This window comes from Cherax quadricarinatus, chromosome 5 (genome assembly GCF_038502225.1).
Source record: "Cherax quadricarinatus isolate ZL_2023a chromosome 5, ASM3850222v1, whole genome shotgun sequence".
Classification (NCBI taxonomy): Eukaryota; Metazoa; Arthropoda; class Malacostraca; order Decapoda; family Parastacidae; genus Cherax; species Cherax quadricarinatus.
Window position 1 is genome coordinate 4,925,325 of NC_091296.1, and position 12,808 is coordinate 4,938,132.

At 43.5% G+C, this 12,808-nt stretch overlaps 2 protein-coding genes across 2 annotated transcripts in view; one reads left to right on the plus strand and one right to left on the minus strand.

Annotated features, from left to right (window-relative positions):
- Positions 1-12,808, minus strand: part of LOC128684925 (reticulocalbin-2) — a 106,119-nt gene that overhangs the window by 76,198 nt on the left and 17,113 nt on the right. The gene's annotated exons all lie outside the window — the stretch shown is intronic.
- The window catches only part of LOC128684916 (uncharacterized), a 173,807-nt gene continuing 165,687 nt past the window's right edge, over positions 4,689-12,808 (plus strand). Inside the window, exon 1 of the mRNA XM_070099309.1 lies at positions 4,689-4,724. Within this exon, the coding sequence (XP_069955410.1) occupies positions 4,703-4,724 (22 nt within the window). The 5' untranslated portion in view covers positions 4,689-4,702. The remainder of the gene's footprint in view (positions 4,725-12,808) is intronic.

Consider the following 12,808-nt stretch of genomic DNA (forward strand, 5'->3'; position numbering starts at 1 on the left):
TGAGCTGTGATAAGGTAATAGCTTTTAGTATGTAAATTCAAGTGCAGACATTTATCAGTCGCAATATAAATTGAAAATGAAAATTAGGTGTTATTTTTGTGTGTCCTGGACTATTATCAATCATGGGTTAATTATTACATACAACCGTCCTTTCATCAATATGAAACGAAAGCCTATTCAATGTTTTGTGCTGTGGGATGACTGCTGGTCTTTGTATCATGAATGTGTAAGATTACAGGTAAATTTTACAAGCCTCAACTTTCATTAATCATATACTTTACTTAATAGCTCTAGTTCTGCAATATTTTCTTATAAATTTTAGCAAACCTGGTATCGTGGCCCGGTGGCCTGGTGGCTAAAGCTCCCGCTTCACACACGGAGGGCCCGGGTTCGATTCCCGGCGGGTGGAAACATTCGACACGTTTCCTTACACCTGTTGTCCTGTTCACCTAGCAGCAAATAGGTACCTGGGTGTTAGTCGACTGGTGTGGGTCGCATCCTGGGGGACAAGATTAAGGACCCCAATGGAAATAAGTTAGACAGTCCTCGATGACGCACTGACTTTCTTGGGTTATCCTGGGTGGCTAACCCTCCGGGGTTAAAAATCCGAACGAAATCTTAATCATACAAGGCCAGGGCTGCTGCTTCATAATCTCAGGAACTAAGGTCCAGAATCAACGTGTATATACTTAAAAAATTCAAACCATAGAGGAAGAAGAGATGGTACTGGTGAGACTTGATCCGGGGAATTTGAGCTCTTTTTCACTATCCTCGGATCAAAATCAGGCGCTTTATGATATTGACTACTTTAGCGATTATCCATGAATGTAATAATATTTTAGTAGAGGGAGCCCTAGTAAGCAGTAAGTCATGGTTGCAGCATATACTGCAGAAGGGTGACCAAACTAAAGCAGATATTGTCTTGGTGGGGTGAGAATAGCGGCTGTGTTGAGCTGGGTGTCGGTGGTAGTAGGGAGAGGGGTGGCCTGCAGGGATCGTTAAGTTTCCTTTAAGTCGCAAGCCACCTTACACAACCACTAGCTCAGATACTTAATACGTGAACCTGTTTGTATGTTTGACATCAGATCCTGGACATCAAATCTTCGGAAGCTTTGTCAACAGAACCCTTTGATGGTTAAACATTCATGTGGATTATTTTAGGAAACGTCCACTGTCTGAAGAATTCTGAACAAACACTTATTCATATAAACTGGGAATATCCAGATCAGGATACGTTGTAAAAACATTGCGCTGCACCGTGGAAACCTGTTACGTTCTGGGTTGCCTGGGGTGCAACCTGTTGCTGCCGGCAGAGTTGCTTGCTTTGTTTGGTTTAAAGTCTGTCGACTACACGAGGGTCACTAATGCTGCATGTCACCCTGTAGACCACCGGTCAAGAATACTTTATTGAAGCTCCTAAAATAGGGAGTACAAGAGACTTACGTGCATAGATGTACACCTGTCTATGTACATCTGTATGCATACTGAATGATATACACTTCAGTGTATATATGCTGAGAGAGAGACACCTGAGATAAACTGATAGATATACACTCCCTCGGTGTATATAACATGTGTTATTGAAAAAAAATGAGCTCTAAAATAGTTTGCAGCAGAAACAGTCCATTAATTAATGATTGGAGGATTTTCCTGGTAGGACGGATCCTTGTATAAGTATTTCAAGACATTTTCTCTTCTGCACACGTGTCTGCAATGCGTGCATGTGTAGGCAGCCCATTTATAATTAGAATTCAACATTTTTTTCCCCGGCCATCTTGCCAGACGTATCAAGGCCGGATTTTGCAGTTTGCTTATCTGTGGAATACGTTGCTTAATCTGACTTAAATCTAAATTAAATTAATGGAAAATTAAGAAAATAGCTTTTTGAGGGAAAATAATGAAGCATTAAAAGATTACGTAAAGCACCACGTCTCAAAATTGACGTAGGCTTACTGACTTGCACCGGTGGGAGGAGGAAGGGGGGGGGAGTGCAAAATGAAGAACCTGACGCCCACCTCTTAATTAACCATCAGTCAACTAGGCTTTATTTTTCACTCTTAAACTGAAGTTGTTGGAAACATCCGTATGACACAACTGTGAGTAATACTGATATACTCTGGTATGTTCTCGCCTCATAAGCTATACTATATCCATATCTTTATCGTTATCACCCTGTCCCTCCCATATTCTCATCACCAGTGTGTGTCTAGGTTAGTAGTGAAACGATCTGGTAATTAACGGATGGAGGATCAAGTTTTAATTAAGCCTTATGATAATTCTGATCATGTCGACATTGTTTACTCTTCCAGAGACGTGAAATTTATTCTCGTATTTCATGTCACTCGGTCACAAAGCTTTGGGCACTTGTGCTGTGTATACTTGCTTATTTTTTTTTGTTTGTTCTTGCAGGGGTCTATGTATAGCTCCTGGCCTCGCCTCTTTTAACGATCGGTTTTTGCTGATTCCTGGCCTCTTGGAGTTGTGTGCTGTGTTTACCTTCACCTGCTCATCTGGCTTGTAACACTACCCTGTGACATGTTATTTTAACTCGGTGTGATAGCATTTGTGCTCTGTTTTATTAAGTTTAAAGCTGTTTTTATTTTACCTTTAATGTTCTTAAATGCGTTGTATTTTTTCATTCTCAAAGGACGAATATTGTACCGATCACAGGACTCTTCAAATCTTAAAACTATCCCCCCCACCTATCACTCAAAGACAGTTTGCATTACCACCACTTCATCTAGGGCGTTCACTGACTATCATGAGGTTGAAGAGGTACTTTCTAACGTCCCCATAGTTCACCTGCGTCTTTCGCTGCAATCTATGACCCTTGACTCCATTTCCTCTCATCTGATAACGTTTCATTGTACACCATTAACCAACAACTTTAGACGATGTGATTTGCGAAATCGTAATAACTTGATTGTAAACAACTCTCAGAAGGATGAGGTTCGAACCCAAGGCCGGCATGGTACAGTGGTTAGTCGTAAGACTGGCTTGCCATGGGTTCGAACCCCATCTGTTCTGAGTAGTTTTAGACACTTCGGTGGTAGCACACATACTACTTACACGTGTGTGTGTGGCAGTATGCTCGATACCATGCTCATCACAAGACCCTTCTCTACCCTATAGGTTGACATTGTGTTCCTCCCCCAAACCAGGTTATACTCCGTCATTAGTCTTCTTTCACCTTCATCCATATAACATTGCACTTGATGGGATTGAATTCCAGTAGCCATTTGTCTGACAGTACTTGTAGTGTGTTCAAATCTTTTTGCAGGCTTTCCATTTTTCTCATTGGTTTAATATCACCTGCAAACAGAAATATAGAACTTCTGGCTATCGCTTACGTGTAAGAAGACAGTTGATGCAGCGTAAGCTTTTATTATAGTGTGTTTCGCTCTTTGTAGAGTGACTCACTGTAGACTCACTCTACGAAGTGTCTTTCATACTTGGTGGCAATACCTGTCATGTTTGTCATTTGTTTGTACGAGGCGCAGTTCTGGTACCAACACTGACTTCAGCGAGGCCTCCCCCCACCTTCCCCTACTGTGTCACCTTTGCTTTCCTGATACCTTCCTTCTCCTTGACAACTACTCTTCTCTATCCCCCTGCTTATTCTGCGATCCATGGTAGCATCTTTCATATCATCCATATCTGCTCTTCTAGTTTGTGAATAAGTTTAAGGCGTAGTACATTATCATACGTTTAAAATACCTGAATATACACTCCACACATTCTTCTCTTTCCTGCTGCAGCTCTCACCCTGTCGTAGAACTCAGAGAGATAGGTGTTTACTCACCTATATATGGTTGCAGGGGTCGATTTTCAGTTCCTGCCCCGTGTGTGTGAGTGTGTGTGTGTGTTCACCAAATTGTAGTTGCAGGGGTCGATTCACAGCTCCTGGCCCCGCCTCTACACTGTTCGCTACTAGGTTCACTCTCCTTGCTCCATGAGCATCATACCTCTTCTTAAAGCTATGTATGGATCCTGCCTCCACTATATCACTCTCCAGATTGTTCCACTTCCTGACAACTTTATGACTGAAGAAGTACTGTGTGTATAGGGATGTGTGTTATCAGTGAGTGAATTTGGTGAGGGTGTGAGCACAGCAATTTTCTGATAGCATGAAGGCTCGGTGTAGCCTCAGCTTCTCACGGGATCAGCTCCACTCATTTTACGCGCCAAATTTGTTGCCAACAGTTACCCCTCTGTTGGTCCATATTTGGCGAATACCATTGCTGATGTACTGCCTAGTGTCATTGCTGAGAGTTTAAGCAAGACTGGGACTTGCCTGCCCTTGTTGGGATGGAGTGAGTAAGTGTGAGGTGTGATTGTTAATCTACAACTAGAAGGGTTTCTTCGAAGTATTGACTCCAAAGCTTTGGACCAAGAAAGCCAAGAACTGGGGCTCATTTCCATTGGGGTCAGTTTTTGGGTCCTCTTCCCTAGGATGCACTCACGAATTTATTTACTGACAAGTGAACAGGAGCACCAAGTGTTGATTGATTTGCACATACGTCACGTTTTGCCTGGAATTTGGAAGATAAGCATATCCGAATAAAGGTGGAGAGAGAGAGAGAGGGAGAGGAAAAGAGAGAGGATAGGAAGAGAGAGAGAGAGGGGAGATGAAGAGAGAGAGAGACAGACGGGAGAGTGAGGGAGGGGTAGTGAGGATGAGTGCGCTGAGCGGGCGGCCGCCATGTCTCTGGAGTCAGACCAAGGTAGGACACTGAATTTTTTATACTCATTTCTCTTCCGGCGCGGGTGTGGAGGTGTTGAGTGTTCCAGTGTGCAGCCTATGTATGTGTGGATCTTCTAGTGGGGCCTACTGTTAAGGACACACACTCCGTGCCTCTTTTCACTGAAAGGTGTGTTCCATGAGAGGGGATGCATGGGGGGGATAGCAACAAACGTTTCATCTTCCCCTCACCCCCCTCTCCCTCACTTTGCCCTGCCTACACTGGTGGAGTATCGTAGGGGTGCCCCATGCATGCAGCAGCGCCACCACCAGCACCATCAGAGGCGGTGGCAGCATCAATCGCCTTAGTAAAGGTGCGCAAACCTTGTGTAGTCGCTGTTTGTTGGCCCCAGCAGCGCCGCCCACTACACAAGGTCGACGCTCCCGCCCTTCCCGGGCATGAATCTGGGCTTTCCTGTTGCTGCAACCGTTGATCCTTCACAACTCCTTCCCCCCAACCACCTGTACTCCTTGCTACATACCTATCTCACCCTCTCAATCCCTCCCTTTCGCGTCCTGTCGATGATGTACAGATTTTAGAGGAGCAACACGCACGCATGGACTAGCAACTAGAATGCTCATAAGTATGTATGAATGTTTGCCCCATGTGTGTGTGTGTGTGTGTGCGTGTGTGTGTGTGTGTGAGAACAGGTAGTAGAGATTATGAGTATATTTCAACATTGCTGAAGAGCATCCCTGATTGAGGGTGAAATATATATATCTTTTTTAATTAGTTTTTCATTTTCCGTCCATGTGCGAATCACCTCTTCATTGACCAGTGCTTATGACGCAACACATGGTTGTTTGCGCGTACATGAGTATGTAAGTGAACGTAAATGTGCTTGCGTACATGCTTATTTATATTTGCATGTGTAAATGTGTGTGAGAGGTTAGCAATATCAGATTACGTTCGTTTAGTTAGAGGAACATTGGCATGCAAGTGTTGCCCCTTAGCGTTTTTTTTTTACATAATTCTCGTGAAATTTTCAGTGGTGGTACAAACTAGATCCTCTTGAATCTCATTGCAACACTGAAGAAATATTACGTAGCGTATTAATGTGTGTGTTGTTATAGGAGCAGAGGTATGGTCTAGGAAGAAATATTACGTAATGTACTCGCCTAATTGTTGTTGCAGAGGTCGAGACTCAGCTCCTGGCCCCGCCTCTTCACTGACTGCTACTAGGTCCTCTCTCTTCCTGCTCCATGAGGTTTATCATACCTCGTCTTAAAGCTCTGTATGATTCCTGTCTCCAATACATCACTTACTAGACTATTCCACTTCCTGACAACTCTATAACTAAAGAAATACTTCCTAACATCCCTTTGATTACTCTGAGTCTTCAACTTCCGATTGTGACCCCTTGTTTCTGTGCCCCATCTCTGGAACATCCTGTCTCTGTCCACATTATTTATTCCTCTCAGTATTTTGTATGTCGCTATTATGTCTCCCCTAACCCTCCTGTCCTTACGTGTCGTCAGGCCGATTTACCTTAACCTTTTTTCGTAGGACATTCCCTTAGCTCTGGAACTAGCCTTGTTGCAAACCTTTGCTCTCTCTAAATTTCTTGATGTGCTTGACCAGGTGTGGGTTCGAAACTGGTGCTGCATACTCCAGTATGGGCCTGACGTACACGATCTACAGTGTCTTGAACGATTCCTTACTAAGGTATTGGAACGCTTTTCTCAGGTTTGCCAGGCGCCCATATGCTGCAGCAGTTATCTGGTCGATGTGTGCTTCCGGAGACGTGCTCGGTGTTATACTCATCCCAAGATCTTTCTCCTTGAGTGAGGTTTGCAGTCTTTGGCCACCTAGTCTATACTCTGTCTGCGGTCTTCTTTGCCCTTCCCCGATCTTCATGACTTTGCATTTGGCGGGGTTAAATTCAAGAAGCCAATTGCTGGACCACGTATCCAGCTTGTCCAGGTCTCTTTGTAGTCCTGCCTGATTCTCATCTGATTTAATTCTCCTCATTAACTTCACATCTGCGAACAGGGACACTTCTGAATCTACCCCTTCCATCATGTCATTCACATATACCAAAAATAGCACTGGTCCTAGGACTGACTCCTGTGGGACCCCACTCGTCACAGGCGATCACTGTGATACCGTATCACGTACCATGACTCGTTTTTGCCTCCCTGTCAGGTATTCTCTAATCCATTTTAGTGCCCTTCCTGTTATACGCGCCTAATCCTCTTGCTTCTGCACTAATCTCTTGTGAGGAAGTGAGTCGAAGGCCTTCTTGCAGTCCAAGAAAAGGCAATCAACCTACCCCTCTCTCTCGTGTCTTCTGTTACTTTGTCATAAACCTCCAGAAGGTTTGTGACACAGGATTTGTCTTCCATGAATCTGTGCTGGTTTTCGTTTATAATCTTGTTCCGTTCCAGGTGCTCCACCACTCTCCTGATAATCTTCTCCATAACTTTGCATACTATACACGTTAGTGACACTGGTCTATAGTTTAGTGCCTCGTTTCTGTTTCCTTTCTTAAAAATGGGGACTACATTTGCTGTCTTCCATACCTCAGGTAGTTGCCCAGTTTCAATGGGTGTGTTGAAATTGTGGTTAATGGCATACACAGCATCTCTGCTCCCTCTCTAAGGACCCACGGAGAGATGTCCGGTCCCACCGCCTTTGAGGTATCAAGGCTACATAGCAGTCTTCACCTCCTCAGTTGTGTGTATTTCATCCAACATTTGTTGGTATATCCCTTGTTGGTGTCCCCCCTCTTTTCTGTCTCTACTGTAAATACTTCCGTAAATCTCGTGTTGAGCTCCTCACATACCTCTTGATCGATTCTTGTGAGTTCCCCACCTTATTTCCTCTGCCAGATCCCCTGGTCTTTGTTGCTTTTCTCCTAATGTGGCTGTACAGCAGTTTCTGGCCAGACTTAACTTACGATGCTGTGTCGTTTTCGTACTGTCGCTGGGCCTCCCTCCTTATCTGTGCATACTCATTTCTGGCTCTTCGACTAATCTCTCTGTTTTCCTGGGTCCTTTGCCTTTTGTACTTTTTCCATTCTCTAGTGCACTTAGTTTTTGCCTCCGTACACCTTCGGGTAAACCAAGGACTCGTTCTGGTCTTCCCATTATTTCTGTTGCCCTTGAGAATAAACCTTTCCTCTGCCTCCTTGCATTTTGTTGTTACGTAGTTCATCATATCGTTTACCGACTTTCCTACCAATTCTCTGTGACACTGAACCTCCTGCAGGAAGTTCCTCATACCTGTGTAGTCCTCCCTTTTATAGTTTGGCTTTTCCCATTCAACTCCTGACACCCTCTCCACTTGTAACTCCACTATGTATTCAAAGCTTAGAACTACGTGATCACTAGCTCCAAGGGGCCTCTCATATGTGATGTACTCAATGTCCGAGCTGCTCAAGGTGAATGAGGTCCAGTCTCGCTGGTTCATCCTCCCCTCTCTCTCTGGTAGTGTCCCTAACATGTTGGTGCATGAGGTTTTCCAGCACCACATTCGTCATCTTGGCTCTCCATGTTTCGGGACCCCATGTGGCTCCAGGTTTTCCCAATCAATCTCTGCGGTTGAAATCGCCCATAACCAGTAACTGCTCTGCTCAAGTGAGCCCTTCTGGCCACCTCAGCCAGTGTGTCCACCATTGCTCTGTTGCCTTCTTTACATTCCTCTCTTGGCCTCCTGCAGTTCTGTGGTGGGTTGTACATCACTGCAATGACTACCTTATGTTCCCCAGACTGAATTGTACCTATGTAATCCAATTCTCCAGTCTCGTCCATTTCCTCAAATCCCCATCGGTTTTTAATGAGCAGTACAGCCCCTCCCCCTCTGCTCTTATCTTCAGGATCTGATATTGTCTCAGTGAGTTTTGTTTCTGTGATTGTTATGATGTCTGGGGACGTCTCATTGATTCTTTCATGCCACTCCTCACATTTATTTGTTATTCCATCCACATTCGTATACCAAACCTTTAATTTCTTTTCTAAAACTGTGGTCCGGGTAGAATGGTGGGGTTGGAGGATTGGAGGATCGGGAGCCCTGGCGGGGACCTATGGGGGGATGTGGTGGGGTGAGGTTTGTGTTGAGGGGGGTGGGGGCAGAGTGTCTATGGGGGGTTGTTGTAGGGGTGGGGTTTGTTGTGGGGGGATTGGGACAGAGGGAACAGTGTGTGGGTTTTGGTGTAGATTGTTCAGTTGCATTGGGGTTGTCGTGGTTGGATTCCCTCAGTGGGTGTGTGTGTGATGTTTCAGGAGCAGAAGTATGGTCGAGGAAGAAATATTACGTAATGTGTTAATATATGTGTTGTTATAGCAGAAGTATGGTTGAGGTGTCACGTCTTCAATGTTTAGCTTATATGTATTTATTTAAACATTCTAGTCACTTTAGCACTTGCTGCCTTCAAGGAAGGTATTTTGATGGTGGTTAAGGACTCTTTATTGAAGGAATTGTAGTTATCTTCTCCTTTAGATACGACCTAATTATGTAGCACTTCCATATGCACATAATAATAAATAATATATAACATTTATTACCTCTTGAATCCAGTTGCAACAGTCTACCACTACGTGGAAAAAAAAATCTGGTGCCCTTTCATCTTTTTTTCTTTTCCGTTGACAGGTGTGATCTTTTGTTCTCCTGTTGATGCTGCTAAAAATCTATTGTATTAATTCTGAAATGTGCTTTGTTCTGTTTTCATTGTTCTTCAACGCGTTTTGTCTCCGTTGACAATTGTGATCTCGTGTTCTCCCTGTTGATGTTGAGCAGAAGTCTTTGTTTTTTTATCTGTTTCCTCTAATGTTTCATACATTTATATGTGGTTTTATCTCTTCTTTCTATGGGGTAACGAGCGTAGCCATACTGAGTGTTTTCAATAATCGTAACTCGTGTTTACCTGTAAGCAAACTGCGCTTGTTCTGAACTACTGCTACTGCTAATAATATTAATCTTTATTTCTACAAGTACATGATACATTGTATAAAGACTTAGCTGACATCAGTGATGTACTGGATAGAAAGCCCCTTGTTATGTAGGGCATTTCGGGAAAATTAGGTTAATTTTGTTCCCTGGATACGACCTATACCAGTCAGCTAATACCCAGGTACCTGTTTACTGCTAGGTGAACACTGACAGCAGGTATCAAGGAAATAACCCAATGTTTCCACCCGTACCGGGGATCGAACCACGGACCTCAGTGTGTGAGCTGAGTGTGCTACCTACTGAGGTTTATTATGCCTTTGCCAGCCAGAAATTTGGTAGACTGTTTATGGACCATTTCTTGAAGCCTATTTTCTTTTTGTGTGTGTATGCAAGCACCACAATATTTCATAATACAGTTTTGGTCTGATATATGTCTTAGTTTCCTTTATATATATATATATATATATATATATATATATATATATATATATATATATATATATATATATATATATATATATATATATATATATAACATTGATGCAAAACCCTTTACGTTTTATTGGTGAATGTGTTGTGTAGTGAGTCTCTGGGTGTATATTATGTCTCGTCTATTCCTCTTCGGTCAATACAATTATTATTAATGTTGTCAGCTTTTTTCTTTAGTTTTGGCAATAGTTTTGTAACACTTTTTTTTTTTAGTTCTGGCATCAGTTTTGTAGCATGCTTTTTTTTTTTTTAGCTCTGGCAACAGTTTTGTAACTTGGTTTTTTAGCTCTGGCAACAGTTTTGTAACATACTTTTTTTAGTTTGGCAACAGTTTTGTACCTTTTTGAGTTTTAATAGCAGGTTTATTTATGGTTTTAGAAAGTTTTACAGTTTGTCTGGGTATCATTGTAAGACATCGACACCACTACCGCTGTATTGTCTAATTTCTACCCAGTCTACATTGTGAACAACGCTTTTAGGTTCGCCCATATATCTGAATACAATTTTATTGTTTACAGTGTAACGTACAGTGTCTCTCGCTTTCATTGACACGGTCTTGTGGTTAGTCTTGTGTAATTTCGGCCTCCAGCAGCAGCACCACCACCACCACCAGCACCAGCACCAGCAGCAGCACCAGCAGCAGCACCAGCAGCAGCACCAGCAGCAGCAGCACCAGCAGCAGCACCAGCACCAGCAGCAGCAGCAGCACCAGCACCAGCAGCAGCACCAGCAGCAGCACCAGCACCAGCAGCAGCAGCAGCACCAGCATCACCAGCAGCAGCACCAGCAGCAGCACCAGCACCAGCAGCAGCACCAGCAGCAGCACTAGCAGCACCAGCAGCAGCACCAGCAGCAGCACCAGCAGCAGCACCAGCAGCAGCACCAGCACCAGCAGCAGCAGCAGCACCAGCAGCAGCAGCACCAGCAGCAGCACCAGCAGCACCAGCACCAGCAGCAGCAACAGCAGCACCAGCACCAGCAGCACCAGCACCAGCAGTAGCAGCAGCAGCAGCAGCAGCAGCTTGCCCTGTGCCCTCTGCGATATTTTATTTGACATGGGTTATTTTTTTAATTTCAGTGGCTCTAAAATTTACTAACTCTACTTGTAAACCATTGTTCTACCACTGTTTCAGGTGTTACAGCAGTTTCTAACTTGTAAACCATTGTTCTACCACTGTTTCAGGTGTTATAGCAGCTGCTAACTTGTAAACCATTGTTCTACCACTGTTCCCGGTGTTATAGCAGCTGCTAACTTGTAAACCATTGTTCTACCACTGTTCCAGGTGTTATAGCAGCTGCTAACTTGTAAACCATTGTTCTACCACTGTTCCAGGTGTTATAGCAGCTGATAACTTGTAAACCATTGTTCTACCACTGTTCCAGGTGTTGTAGCAGTTGCTAACTTGTAAACCATTGTTCTACCACTGTTTCAGGTGTTATAGCAGCTGCTAACTTGTAAACCATTGTTCTACCACTGTTCCCGGTGTTATAGCAGCTGCTAACTTGTAAACCATTGTTCTACCACTGTTCCCGGTGTTATAGCAGCTGCTAACTTGTAAACCATTGTTCTACCACTGTTCCCGGTGTTATAGCAGCTGCTAACTTGTAAACCATTGTTCTACCACAAGTTTGTGAAGAAACGTTTAACATCCCTATGATATCTTTTATTTCTTAGTTTATATCTGTCATATTCTCTGTTGGTGATGTTAAGTAATATTCTTACCAATTCATTTGTAATCTTTTGTAATTTGTCTGTGTGGTTATGTTTCCTCTTTTCTTGCAACCATCCAGTAAGGGAAATTCGAAACAATGGGAACACCTTAAAAAGTACTCACTGGAGCAGAGGAGAGAGGTATATAATAATATATACCTGGAAAGTACTCGAGGGCCTGGTCTCAAATCTGCAAACTGCCATAACAACATACTGGATCGAGAGATATCAGAAACACAGCTGGAACAAGTGTAGAAGCCTTCAAGAGGAAACTGGACAAGTATCTTCACCACGTTCCAAATCAACCAGGCTGTGATGGATATGTGGGGCAACGGGCCTCCAGCAGCAACAGCCTGGTTGACCAGGCAAGCACCAGACGAGCCCATGGCCGGGCTCAAAGAGTAGAAAAACTCGAAACTTATCAAAGGTATATCAAAGGTAAGGTATATCAGGAACAATGGGAGATATCTGATAATATATACATGGAAGACATGAATGCCTAGTCACAAATCCTGCACTAATCTATAACAACGTACTGGAGTGGGAAATATGGGGGGGAGGGGGGGATTGTAAAATAGATCCCATGAAAAGTAGCGGAGTCATAGGCATAGCCGAGAACATTGTCAGCATCTGTGGTTCAGTGCTGTTCAACCTGCTACCAGTAAATACCGCAAATATTGCTTGAACACGAGTAGAAGTCTTCAAGAGGAAACTGAACCACTAGGTTTCAGATTAATCAGTCTGTGGTGGCTGCATATTCCAACTCTGCCTAACCCGTGTTTTAGCAGTTCCTCGTTCATACATCTGAAGGGCATAATCTAGTTTGTCAGTGTAGTATATGTGTGGTACTCAAAATGCCATATATGTGATTGTTCTGGGAATTATGGCTTCTTATTCTCTCTGTCGATGGTGCTACGACATTAGTTTCATTGTGTGTGTGTGTGTGTGTGTGTGTGTGTGTGTGTGTGTGTGTGTG